This window comes from Agelaius tricolor, unplaced genomic scaffold, assembly GCF_023055355.1.
Source record: "Agelaius tricolor isolate 1412-34295 unplaced genomic scaffold, bAgeTri1.0.p SCAF_5, whole genome shotgun sequence".
NCBI lineage: Eukaryota > Metazoa > Chordata > Aves > Passeriformes > Icteridae > Agelaius > Agelaius tricolor.
Window position 1 is genome coordinate 16,484,868 of NW_027269265.1, and position 13,398 is coordinate 16,498,265.

At 37.8% G+C, this 13,398-nt stretch overlaps 2 protein-coding genes across 3 annotated transcripts in view; one reads left to right on the forward strand and one right to left on the reverse strand.

Moving 5' to 3' along the window:
• CPSF2 (cleavage and polyadenylation specific factor 2) overlaps positions 1–10,322 on the reverse strand; it is a 31,660-nt gene extending 21,338 nt beyond the window's left edge. Inside the window, exons 1-12 of the mRNA XM_071426591.1 lie at positions 10,247–10,322; positions 9,532–9,717; positions 7,898–8,057; positions 7,710–7,815; positions 6,093–6,222; positions 5,651–5,766; positions 4,893–5,080; positions 4,204–4,494; positions 3,042–3,142; positions 2,505–2,705; positions 1,752–1,904; positions 989–1,214 (exon numbers count right to left, since the gene is read on the reverse strand). Of these exons, the coding sequence (XP_071282692.1) occupies positions 989–1,214; positions 1,752–1,904; positions 2,505–2,705; positions 3,042–3,142; positions 4,204–4,494; positions 4,893–5,080; positions 5,651–5,766; positions 6,093–6,222; positions 7,710–7,815; positions 7,898–8,057; positions 9,532–9,680 (1,821 nt within the window). The 5' untranslated portion in view covers positions 9,681–9,717; positions 10,247–10,322. The remainder of the gene's footprint in view (positions 1–988; positions 1,215–1,751; positions 1,905–2,504; positions 2,706–3,041; positions 3,143–4,203; positions 4,495–4,892; positions 5,081–5,650; positions 5,767–6,092; positions 6,223–7,709; positions 7,816–7,897; positions 8,058–9,531; positions 9,718–10,246) is intronic.
• NDUFB1 (NADH:ubiquinone oxidoreductase subunit B1) lies at positions 10,317–13,294 on the forward strand. Of its 2 annotated transcripts, none has more exons than XM_071426599.1 (3): positions 10,317–10,470; positions 11,681–11,825; positions 12,978–13,294. In XM_071426599.1, exons 2-3 carry the CDS (start codon positions 11,686–11,688, stop codon positions 13,012–13,014), a joined length of 177 nt encoding a protein of 58 aa, XP_071282700.1. In that variant the 5' UTR covers positions 10,317–10,470; positions 11,681–11,685; the 3' UTR covers positions 13,015–13,294. The 2 variants fall into 2 exon arrangements, with proteins under 2 accessions (XP_071282700.1, XP_071282699.1); XM_071426598.1 differs by having other exon boundaries at positions 10,352–10,470; positions 11,684–11,825.
• The last annotated feature ends 104 nt before the right edge of the window (positions 13,295–13,398 follow it).

A 13,398-nucleotide genomic window follows, 5' to 3' on the forward strand; every position in this document is an offset into this window, starting at 1 on the left:
TTTTCAAATTCAACATTGCCACTGCACTTCTCCTGGGTCATTTCTTACACACTAGCAACTCTCATAAGCTTTAAAAAAACAAACAAAAACATCGCAACAACCAACAAACCACATGAAGAAAACACGCTGTTTTAAGGCTGCTATAACTAGATGATTTTTAATAACTGGAATTTTCTACTTTCTAGAGGATAACAGATTTTTCTCTAGAAAGAAACAGAAGTACCTCTTTCAACAATTCTACCAAGGTTTTTCTATTAACTTTAAAAGAACAAAGGAATAAAGTACTACTGCAAAAAGTCTTTGTGAGACAATTCCCTCTAAACAACTTCAAAAATTAAATTGGGAGCATACACAATTTTCACATAATTCACACAAGCTATTCCAGCTTTCTTATTTAGAACTTAATATATTGAATTTAATTTTCATGGCTAACACACAACAATACATGATCATAACCTTACTTTCCAAGAATCAGCACATTAAGTTTTTAGGGGGTATGGGTATCTTATTTGTTTTTATCATTAACTTGCTCCTAAATTTACATGTTCACTCTTAGGTACTATTTAAGTATGAAGCATTTTTTTATTCTAGCTCTTTAAGGCTCCATTTGAGATTCAAAGAGAATCCTGAATTGCAGCTAGTATACAATGGTATTCTAAATATAGGCATTATAAATTTGTAAATACTTCAATAAAGCAAACTGATGCCCCCGTGGACACAAATGTACAAAATTGCCTTTTGCACCTCAGGTAAAAAACCCACTGATATTAAATTCAAGCTTTCAAATGCTTATGAATAATAAGCCTCAGGAGAATGCTTACCTAAACACAGAAAAACACAACTAATGCCTTGATCACACAAAACTAATTGAACTCACAGGTGGTATCACCTCTCCTCTCCCAAAGAACAGAGGGCAAATTACATTCTGCTCATACAGCTCTACTACAGTCCACAGTAGTTACACAACTAAAAAATTCCAGTACCTTACCTGGTAAATGTGTGTTTCACTTGTAGCATCTACAGTTTCATGAAGTTTGGGCATGTAAACTTTAATATCTTTTCCACCAAAAGCTCTGCAACATTCTGCAAGGTCCTGACTGGCCTCAGGTGGGCCATGGACAATGACCAGTTGTCTTGGTTTCATTTGGTTAATAATTTTTTTAATTGAGTCCCCATCTGAACGTCCTTCATAGTCAATGTATGTAACTCTGGCTCTAGTTTGAATTAAAAACCCGAGAATAATATGTTTTAGTTTAAAAGATTAAACCTTTGAGTGTTCCAAAATACTTCATTAAGATATTTTTTAATTATTGTACATCAACAAAAGCTGTCAGCACAAGGTATATTATAGATTGTCAAATATTAGCATGTGTGTATTTAACACTATACATTCACAAAATTCACTTACATAGTTATTAAAAAAATAAGTTATCCATGAAATAATCATATTTGAATATGTTATCCTTTTAACAAAACATACTTAAGCACCTATTTTAACATACTATTGTATCATTTCTTCTATCTCTTCCAGTTGTCTCCGTAAGACAGGAAACAAACCAAATTTTTTAAGAGTGGGGAACCATAAGACTGTTCTGCACTCCCAGAAAGACTAGTAAAATACAACTTAGCTTGGGGAAAAAAATAAACAAAAATCAAGTCCTTTCCCACTTTGGGAAAATCCAAGTTAACCTTTTACCCAATTTGCACTGTACCCATGTTCTAGTAGAATTGAGAAGAACAAAGTCACTCACTTAATTTCCATGGATTCTGTTGCAGAAATACATTTGGTAGGAACATCTGATAAATCCTGGTCCATAGGCTCCTCTCCATTTGTCAAACCAGACTCTAATTTGCTTTTTTCTTCTTCTGTTGCTTGAAGCTCTGGAACTAGAAAATCCTCAGGTCTAAAGAATTAAAGGTATTTTGCTTTTTAGAGTAAAACCAAAGCACTATCTAATATAAAAACAAACAGTGCTGATTATTACTACTAAGATTTTTTGTAACTGCTATTGCCAGCAACAACTACACCTGCCAAATATTTCTGTACTTGAAAAGAGCTGATTTGGAAAATATGACCTTCCTATCTTAAAAAAGAACTTGAATAACTTAGGAAATACTAGCAAATTGCAGATTTCTAGCAAGCATTCCTTATGAAAAGCTGAAAAATATCACTGACTTTTGTTAGGATGAATAGTGTTTTCTCACCTCACAAATTTAACATTAAGTGAAATTTAAAGCAGAAGAGTCAGGTTAAAATAATTTAAAATCTTCTATCTCAAAATATTTTAAAAAAAGCCTGGAGTGAAAATACATCCTGAGGGGTGTGAACACAGGTCAAAGATCAGCACTCTGCAGCTTCAATCCTTATCATAAGCTGTGTCTAAGACTAAGCAGTTTGAAGAGCATATAGCAATGCTGCAAATGAGACAGAATGGTGAATTTAATTCCTTCTAGGTTTTGATTATTTCATAGCTACTATGTTAGTATACATTACCACCACATACTTGATAATTTCACCATATTCATCCCATTTAATTCTTTCTTCAGGAGCTGGAAACATTGGATAAGATTTTTTTGCCTGTTTGAAGAAGCTTCCTTTCCGGCTACCTTCACCCTTCATCATCAAATCATGTTTGGTCTTATGTAAAGTTGGCTGATCAATATCCTCTTCAGCATCACTCTCATCACTGGAATCAATATCTGCCCTGAAATGACATTCCAAAAACACCTAGCATGTCTTTTTTTTTTCTTCAGGTTTTATATTACATAAACACACTGACTAGAAAATAACAGTTGACATAACACTAACCAAGGCCAAGGGCAGTTTATGTATCTGAGAAAGAGCTCACAGTTAAATGGCAGATGAAACTGGGTCTATCAGGACAACAGATTAAAGACAACCCCTCCTGATTCCTCAGGGCCTTTAGACAAGGCTACTGAAACTCTAATTCTCATTTAGGCCTGAAAAGAGTTGAAGGAGAAGAATAAACACACAGAAATCCCAACTCTGATCATAACAGGAGAATGAGCAACATACTTACTCTTTAGACTGCTCTAACTTCTTAGCTGCCTCTTTCTTTAGTTTCTCCTTTTCTAGATATTCCTCAAGTTCTTTTCCTTCCAACTTGACACGTTTTCTCAACTGCAGATGGAATTAAAATTAATGTTATTGTGAGTAGCTAACACAACTTTAATAATTCTCCTATATGCTGCTGACAAGAATACTTGTCCTTGTGCAGCAAAGGCAAGTATAAAAGACAAGACTATGGCAACAATGTGGTACCTTGACATCATGATAGTGTCAATTTGTACAGTCTACTTTAAATGAAAGCATTTCTAAAAATATTAAAATCAATTAAGCTTTCCAAAAATAAGTGAAGGCAAACACTCTTAGATGAGCAGTGGTTTTTTAGTTTTTCTATCATTAATATCAAACCAGAAGAAGCTAGCAAAGTCATACTAGCTGGCAAAACAATGGTAGATTTTGTTTCTTGTTTTCTGAGTAGAGTTCACTTTGAATAAACTGAATTCTAGTGATAATCTAACACTATAATTCAATGATTTCAATCCAATCTAAAACCAAAATAAAGCTGCATCATCAGTGCTGAAATTATCACTGCAATCACAGGGGACTTCCATAAATTAACAATGTGCACCAGAACGAAGTAGACACAGGTGTACAGATTATTGAAAACAATTTGAAAGCATGAATAGCAATTAATTATCTCCTAATTTCCAGCATTTGCTTATCCCTCTAATCCTGTTGGGATTTTTATACTAATTTGAATTGATTCTCCTCTCATCCAAACCAGAAGAATTTTCCAGCAAGACTAACCCATCATATGTAGTGATCTGTATGTCAGCTGCAAGCAGACTTTTTTCTATTATAATAGAAACACAAAGGAATGAGTTGTCTAAGAATAAATATTTAAAAGGAATTTCATGCTCAGCTCGATTAATTTTGCCATGCCATGAAAAGCATTTTGCAGTTCTCAGGAGGAGACCTATTTTTATGTAAATTTACCCACAATCTGATAAATATGCAACATACCAATTTCAGGTTTCTCTCCACCACTAGAAGCATTTCCAGAAGATCAAAAGGGAAACCATGTTCAGTTTTGCCCACACGACCCCAGAAGAAGAAAGAATAAGAATAAGAAGAATTCCACAATAAGAACCTGGAGCTATAGAGACAACTCTTACCTCAATATCTATAACTTTTTCAGCAGGATTATCAATCAGGAACCGTGCTAATGTTCCAGGTGTAGTGCGATAAGTTAAAATTATGGAGTTTTTGGAATCCTGGCACCACTGAATGAAAAGATCTCTAGAAAACCCACACTCCAAGTCAGGCTGACTGGCAAGAACAACTTTAGGACTAGGCACTCGAGCCAGATCAGACAGACTGTGACATAAGGAGAGATGGCGGAACTGAAAAGGGTTGTTTCTCTTGTCTTCAAAGCACCTCATCAACTTGTCACTCATCCATTCCACCTAAAATACATATTAGAGAAACTTATCTATACAGACACAAGTTGTTCAACAGCACAAGCTTCATATGAAGTATAGGATGCAATATGGCCATGATTTCTTCAGTATTTCTCAGAAGGTATAGAAATAATGTTGAGCATAACCAACACTGAAACAAGTACTTTAAGTTCTCTTTTTTAACAGCTATAAACTATGCTAACAAGTCTTATCATCAAGAAACATGCCCACTGTCACAACTGGACACTGTGTTACTTGATCAAAAGAGCTGAGACACAAACATGCATGCACTACAGAATAAGGACATTCACCCAGTATTTTGCCATTTTTTACCATTAAAAAGAAAAGCTTTTGCATAAATGCTCCTTTACTCTTCATAATTGGATTTTAAAATCAAAACAAACCTGTGATTTAGAGAACTCCACTACATTGTAGCTGACATTATTCAAAAGTGCAAGAGAGTAGACTCCCAATCCTGCATCTTTTGTTCTCCAGATCTGATCAAGAAGCTGAGCAAGTTCCAGAACTCTGCCTGCTGTATCCACAGCTATTAATACATTTCCATCACCTCGTAACGTCTCCAAAACATTAGCTAGGAAGAATTAAAAACAAAACAAAAACCTACTTATACTTTGAATCAAAGTTAGAAGGTTTGTGGTGTGGCTGCAATTTTTGTTTTTGTTATGTCACACTAGCAATCATATTCAAAAGTATACTGAACACAGAAACAAATGAAACTTCAAAAGAGATCCAAATCCACACTTCCACCAAAATTAAAGGGAGCTGGAGTTTTCTCGGTAGCTCTGAAGATCTTTCTGCCTTGGTATTGCTTACTTTTGTTTGTCTGTTTTTGGTTTTTTTTAATTAAAAACCAACAGAAAATGAAGTTTAAAAAAAGAAAGTGCTGAGGAAGGTAATGTAAAAATCCCTGAAGAGATTGAAGGATACTGGGTAAAATACACTGTTTTCAAATACAGTTCATTGTTGTTAGGAAAACATTTAACTCACAGGATCAGTATCATCAGAAAAGAGTAATTCAAAACTTGTTACATTTTAATATGAGTTCTTAAGTTTAAATGCTAATGAATTTCTCATAGAAAAATAATTTATAGTGGCTAATAAATCACATTACTGATATTTTTGAAGCCCAAACAATACATACTCAGCAGCTGTTCATCTCTTTGCTTCCTCCTGGGTTGTACATAAGTAGCATTGAATGAATCTGTAATAAGCAATGAAGGCCTGCTCAACATTTCCAAGGAACATCCATTCAGATGGCTGTGGAAAAAAGGAAAAATCTCACTTTTTTACATTTCTATTTTATGAGAAAAAATAAGGCAGCTAGATTACAGATATTTTCATGTACAGAAACCAAACTACTCAGCTGCTGAATGCTTCCTGCTTCAAATTTACAAATAAATAAACAAATGGAATAAAGAAATCCAGAGCTAATGCTTGCTTCAAACTGATTAATCTGGATGCAAATGAAATTAGTGATCTTATTAGAACTGGAAATGCACTTCTGCTTCCACACCTCTTTATCACCCACTAAATGATACACAGCTAACACAGTTAAGAACTATCCATTACTATGTTGAACTTACATCTCCCTCTTGTGGTTGAAATCAACGGCATAAACAATTTCTTCCTCCCCATCCTTGACAATCTTCCAAATTGTGCCTCCTATCATGTGACCAGCTGGCAATGGTGTGATTGACAAACCATGTCCTTTGCCTACAAAGGTTTTCAGTATTTTAGGTAGATTACACATAGTAAAATCCATTACTCTGAACAAGACATAGTAACTTTAAACAACTGAATACCCAAATTACTACTGAGAAAAAAAGTCAAATGAAGTATGAAAAAGCAGTAATGTCTGTCCTTACCGTCTAAGCAGTAATGTAAAAATATTTTGCAATTCACTTTTATATTTCCTCCAGAATAGAGAAACTAAAGCAAAGATCACTTCTTCCCTCCACCTCCCACTGATACTCAGAGCTGCTGTAACTATGGACATAAACAACAGTAAATTATATAAAAAACACATATCACAAGAAAGCAAGCACAATGATGAAAGCCAGGATCCTCTCTGGGGCAACACTAAATGTTTACTACAGCATTCACTTTAGAGGTACTTAGGAAAACTTATGTAAATTACACAATCTGGAAGCTTTCCAGAATGATAAACAAATAAGTTAAACTGTAGCAGAAAAGGTGTTCGTGTGCTGCAGTCAGGGATGACAAAACTTTTCAGCACCTGATGCATTTTTCAAATGCGCTGTTGCTCCCTGTCATTGATACCAGCCTGTATGTACGTCAGATTAAAATGAGACTACCCACAACCATTACTCACTGACTCTGCTGCATTAAATGCACAGTAATAATTAATAATTAAACATATATTATCTTCTAAAAGCCTCCATCAACTCTTTTCAAATCACCTCCATTAAATATAAAAGAAGTTGTTTGTTTTAAAAAAGTTGTATGCCAAAATTACTCTTTAGATGTAAGAATTGCCCGGGCAGACATAGCCTTGCTACAACTATCTCGAAAAGGGGCCAGCAGTCTTTCAAGGACAACATCCTCTTTCTATTTTCCAAATAAGAAGTCTTTTAGCAGCAATATTCATGAACCTGTAAAATACTGCACTTCAGAGACAAACTGCTGGTGGTCAGCCTCCACATGTCTCTGTTCAAGAAGAGAGTTTTTATTTTATTCTGATCTTTACATTCAACTCAAGTGGAAAGCTGCTGATTATCACAGGTCCCAGCAACACACTACACTGAGTATGAGTTGAGTCACTGAAGATCTCCCCATTAAACCTGCACATGCTGTAACTTCATCTCTGCTCTACAACGCTTTCCCTTGTGCTACTGCTTATGGAGAGTTCTGAGTATCTCTTGCTAGAGCCAAGTAAATACTTTTAACAGACATCAGTAAATTCCAAGAGAAGTTACAAAAACATAAAAGAGAAACAAACATCTAAACACTGTTTGGCATGACCTCCTCCTCATCTCCTCATTAAGTGAAAATTCTATCGATTTCTAGATACAATTGTAATTGATACAGACTGACATGAGGCTAATGAATTGCAGTGTTTCAGCACTGCAAAACACACAGAATTTTAGAACTCAATCCCTTTAAAAAAGTTACTTTGACTTGTAACTGCTCTGTTGCCTTTCACTAAAAGTAATTTCTTGAGATTTTGGTGACAACTTTACCTTTTAAGTTCACAATCTGAGAAAACTTCAGCTGTTGTATCTTATCAAAGGCTGCATCTACATCATCCAATGTAAAGAGTGTGAAATCTTCAGTATTATGGCGTGACTAAAACAAACAAAGAGGTACAGAGCATTCAAACACTCCACCATCAAAGATGTTGTGTATGAAAGTATCAACTTAAACATACCTGGTAGAGATCATACATAAACATCTGTCCCATTTTATATACAGGAATAGTTGCATAAATGGCACAATTCAATCCCATTTTTCCAACTGCATATGGAAGTGCACCAAGGTGTAGAGGGTCAGGGTGGGAAAGAAGAACAGCATCAACCTGGTGTACATGCCTATAAAAAGAGGGCCAACAAAAGCCATTGAAAGGAGCTCTGTATGGTTTTATATATCTCCTGCTAGGGCTGTTTTGAGAATACATACACAGTCTGAATGTCAAACAATGAAACTTAAACCCTTCAAGAATTGGAACAGTTTTAAAAATCATAATTAAAACTTACAGGTGTTTCCTAATGTTCAAGTACTTAAAAACACAAGTGACTTCAGAAAGTATAACTTAAAGATTTGAAGAAGTAAGACCTTAGTATATAAGTGGACACCAGAAAGTAAATTAACTGAAGGACCAAGAATAATATCAGTACAGATGTGCTACAAATTGCTCATACACCCCAAAACAGATGACAACTTTTCTTCTGATGAGATTGACCAAGTAAAGGAACCAAAGACAACAATCCTTCAACTGATAAGGATAAATCAAAATATATTTCAATATTTTTTGATCAAATCAAAATATGTATCTTAATACAGAAAATATCAAACATATCATTTAAGAAAAGTAGCACAGTTTGGGGGATTTTATTACTCTTAAAACCATTTTTCTCCTTGCAAAGTGTTGCATAAATTTAGAACTCAGACTAAAACCTTTCTACATATCATAACTGAAGAACTTGAGGGCATAAAACACATGTACCAAATGAAAATACAAGCTGGACTGACAGTTTTTTGTTCCCTTGCATAGTAAGTGAAGCACACACATTCTTCTCGATAGCTGTTATGAAAAATTTTATCTAATTGCTTCTTACATAAGACACTTGAAAAATTTTATAAATTATTCTCAGTACCTAACAATCCTCACTTAAAAGATCTTAAACATTGCAAGTGTGTCAATGCTACAAAACTAGTATCAAAAAGCTCAGTTTCCTTCCCAAATTTCCATGTCTCAGTCCTAACTTGGCCATCAACACAGCTCCTTGCTGTATATCTGAAGAAGTTCAATATTGAAGTCTAGACAGATGTTGGTCTGGAGAGGCTTTTTCCCTTTGTAGGGCTGGTGTCCTGACAGAAGGTGTTTTCCTGACAGTCTATTCAACTTGAAACAAGAGCCAAGAGTTGAACTGCTTTGTATTCAGCCTACATGCAGGAAGGCTTCCCCTCCTATTTAAAACTTAGTTAAGTATTCTAAATCAGTTGAGAGTCAAGGTCAGTCTCTCCTAAACCGTGTCACATTTATGACAATAAAAAACAAACAAATCATCCAAGCCAAAATAAAAACTGAACAGTTTGAGAATTACACTTAAGAGACACAACTCACTGGACTGACAAGGAAAAAATCCCAAGTTTTTGCTGGAAATGTTTCAGCAGTGTGATTCCTTTCGTGTAAAATATACATGAAACAAAACAAAAAAAAAAAAAAAAGAACAATTTTTCATTTAGCAACACCATACATTATACCACTGCATGGAATTTTGAAAACTTCCAAGACAGACCAAGCCCTATTTTAAAAACAGGTGTATGAACTGAACTACTTACTTCCTCAGAGAATCAATAATATCCATAGAAAAGTTTTCATCCCAGCCACAGTCCAAAAGAAAACGAAACTCATCTACTTGCAAAAGATAGCAGAGGGCAGATTCCTCCTGCACCCCCGAGAGCGTAGTCAACTTGATAATCGATGTCATTTTCCTCTCCAAGTGTTTAATCTCCAAAAGAACTAATCTGAATGGGGGATAAAATGTTTCGTTGACTGACACAAAGAAAAATTCCATTTACTTAGATCTAGCTTCACATACTCCTGAAAATATGCAGGCTAACGGTGTTAATACTGTTCAATACAGCTGCTCGATACCAATTAGGAAATATTAACATTCTACTTTTGCAGGTCTTATTAGAAAGAGGCGAGGTTAATTTTCTACAGTATACATTAAGAATAATTTTCAAAAAGCTCCCTAGGAGCAGCGCAGTTAACAGCAGCTCCACGGAGCTGCATGGGGGCACCCAGAGATAGCACATCCGGAGACGCGACCCCTCAGAGCAGAGCCAGGGCCTGCCCGAGCAGGGACCCAGAGCGGGGCGGGCCGGGGGCTCCGGGGCTCCAGCGCCCCGCCGGGCCCCAGCGCCTGGGCCTGCACTCGAGCCTGGCCTCTCGCCCGGCGGGGACGGGGTCACGGGAGCGAGCCCTGCGCCCACCCCAGTCCGAGACGAGGAGAACAAGGGGAAGAGGAGGATGGTGTGAAAGAGCCGATACCTGCCGCCCTCAACCACCCCCAGCCCGCGCCGCGCTTGCCGCCATCTTGCGGGAGGCGGGGAGGCGGGGCAGCCGGCGGAAGGGTAGCGGGCGGCACCACCGCGAGCCCGCCGGGGGGAGCGCGCTCCTCCCCCACCCCTGCGCAGCCCGTGGTCTCGCCCGGCCCGCCGTTCCCGGTGCCCTTGGCGCGGCCGCTGCGGCTCCCGGTGTTGGCGCGAGCAGCGGTAATGGCGGGGGCCTGGAGCGTGCTGGGGGCGGAAGCGCTGTCGGACCTCCCTGGGAGCGCCTCGTCCTGTCCCCTACCTCTTCGGCCGGGACACGGCGGCGGGAGCGCCTCTCAGCCGTGGGCTTTATGGCGCTGTTGCTGCTGGAGGGGCGGTCGGGGTCCGGGCATGCCGGGGCGGCTCAACCGGGACGTGGTGGGGCCGTGTCGCGAGTCAGCGGCCGGGGCTGGGGGGTCCCGCTGGGGGTGCGTGCGGGGCCGCCCCACAGCGGCCGCGGCGGAACGGCGGCGGTGCTCGCCCTCAGGGCCCGGCCGGGGCTCCGAGCCCGCCGCTGTGTGTGACAGACTGCGCTGGGATCTGGCAGTAATCTGTGTAATTCCCTGGTCTGAAAGGGTTTGGTTGGGTTGGAAAGGTTTGCTGGGCCTCTTTAGTCTGGAGAAGACTGCGAGGGGATCTCATTAGTGCCTGTAAATGTCTCAAAGGCGGGGGTGCCAGACTCTTTTCGTTGGTGCCCAGCAACGGGACAAAGAGCGATGGCCATAAACTAAAACACAAGAAGTTCTGCCTCAAGACGAGGAAAAACTTCTATAATTTGAGGGTGACAGAGCACTGGAACAGCTGCCCAGAGAGGTCATGGAGTCTCCTTCTCTGGAGACATTTAAAAACCACCTGGATGTGTTTTGTGTGATCTGCTGCAGGTGATCCTGCCTTGGCAGAGAGGTTTGACTGGGTGATCTCCAGAGGGCCATTCCAGCTGTAATAATTCTGTCATTCTGCGATTTTAGAAATGTTCTTCCTTATTTCAGAAATGTAATTTTTTATCTGTCAGCTCCCCGCTAAATACACAACTTGTCTTTGAAACTTGACACAGATAATGAAGTGTCCTTCTACACTTTGGTTATGAAAGTGTTCCTAATGTTTTATAGAGCAGCAAACTTCTGTAGTTACTTTAGTGAGTAAATTAAAGAGATGTTCTATTTCTCTCCTGTTTTAGGATGAAATCCTTTTTCCCAAGGTCAACAGTTAGGATTTCTAAGAAACCCAGGTATGGGTTTGAGAACATATGTGTCTCCTAGGAAGTGTTTGATAGCCCTCATGTGTATTATGTCGTTGTAGAATCCTAGTAAGTGAGAGTAAAGGTGCCAAACATGCAACAGTTTCCAAGTGCAGATTTATTAGTGCCTCTTACCTGTTCCACTTTTCTTTCCAGCAGTCATGGTGAATTTTGCCCAAGCTGTGCGTGAACACTGGGTTCACATCCTTGTTCCCTTAGGATTTGTGATTGGATGCTATTTGGACAGATGGAATGATGAAAGATTGTCTTCCTTCAGAAACAAGAGCTTATTATATAAAAGGTCTGCTTTATGATGCTTCTTATATACATAGATAGTTATTTTTCAAAGTGCTTCTCAGTTCTTTTTTAGTTATGAGTGTAACCAAAAAAAGGGAAAAAAGGCCTAAAAATATCAAGCATTCATGAAGTGTTTTAGGTCAGTAATACTTTCTGAAAATGGAATCTTTAGGAGCTAGCTTCATGAAAGAAAGGATCATTAACTGCTGTTAATGACTGTTAAGTTCTTGGTCATGAGATATGGAAACCATTATTTTGACTTTATAACTTCAGCAAGAAACACAGTGCTTGAGTTTTAATTTTCTCTCTTAAATTTAAAATGATTACAGCGCTTTTCAACCAAATACTTTTATAATAGTGTGTTACTTCAAAATAATCACAAAGTTTTTAAAAATTAACATACATGCTGCTATATCTTCACTGAATTATGTGATTTTATGCACTGATCAGTTTTGGTTTTCTGGCTGTGACTCCTCAGGGAATATTTCCATCAGAAAACTTCAGACACTGACTCATCTGTGTCAGTTCTAATTCTGTATTAGATCATCAGGTAACAAAAGAAGAGGGGAAAAAAGTCATATTGCATAAAGTGATAGTAGGACTGCTATCAGTTTGTGTGCCAGTGGATTTTTTTTTTCCAACTCTGGCCTCACCTAAATTAATTTTGAGTAAGAAAGAAAGCTTTCGACATAATCTACCCCACTGGTACAGTAGCACTTATCTTATGTATTTGTTAGTGAAGTTGGGCTGCTGTGTCAGCGTCTTGTAAAAATCCCTTCTTCTTTCACACCTCTCTTTCCCCTAAAGTAATAAATTGTTAAATTTAAAAGAAGTAGAATTTTTCATTTTAGATCAAATTAAAAGTCTCTTAACTCCTTAGAAGTCAGTTGTTCTGTGCTTCCAGTTAATTGAATGGAAATCAGAGGACTCAATCCATTGAAGCTTTTGAAACAAAGGAGGAAGTTTATCAGTATGGAAGGATTTTTAACTGACAGCAATTGCAAGGAAAGTTAAATTTTTACATAAATCTCAAAATGAAGGTATTGTTGAATATAAACTAACACAAATGAGTACTTACATTTATTAATAATTATACTAAAAAGAAAGGTACTAATTTTAGTGTCTTCTTTCTTGTTTGGTTTTTTTTTCTACACAGGGAGTTGAAGCCTGGTGAAGAAGTAACATGGAAATAAAAGCTGATGATGAAAAGGAAGACATTTTTGTTTGATTCATCATCTTCCCTCACATATTGAAAGAACAGGAATATGGTTTTTACCCTGAGAGGATACTACAGTAAAGGACATCTGCAATTCATCAGTGCTAGTTTAATTTCTGGTGTTACTTTTTGAAGTTGATTTAATTACATGACTAATATGTGTTCAGGAATTCCATTAGTCCATAAGCGGTGAAAAAATTTTCTTCCCTACTCTGGAAAAGAGAGGAAGAACTATAGAATAAACTATGCAAAAATCATTTATGTTGAATGTGGTGGTTCACAGGGGTCCTAGGGCAAGGGAAGAGATGAGAATCTTGACTCCATGTTTCAGAAGGCTGATTTATTATTTTGTGATATATAT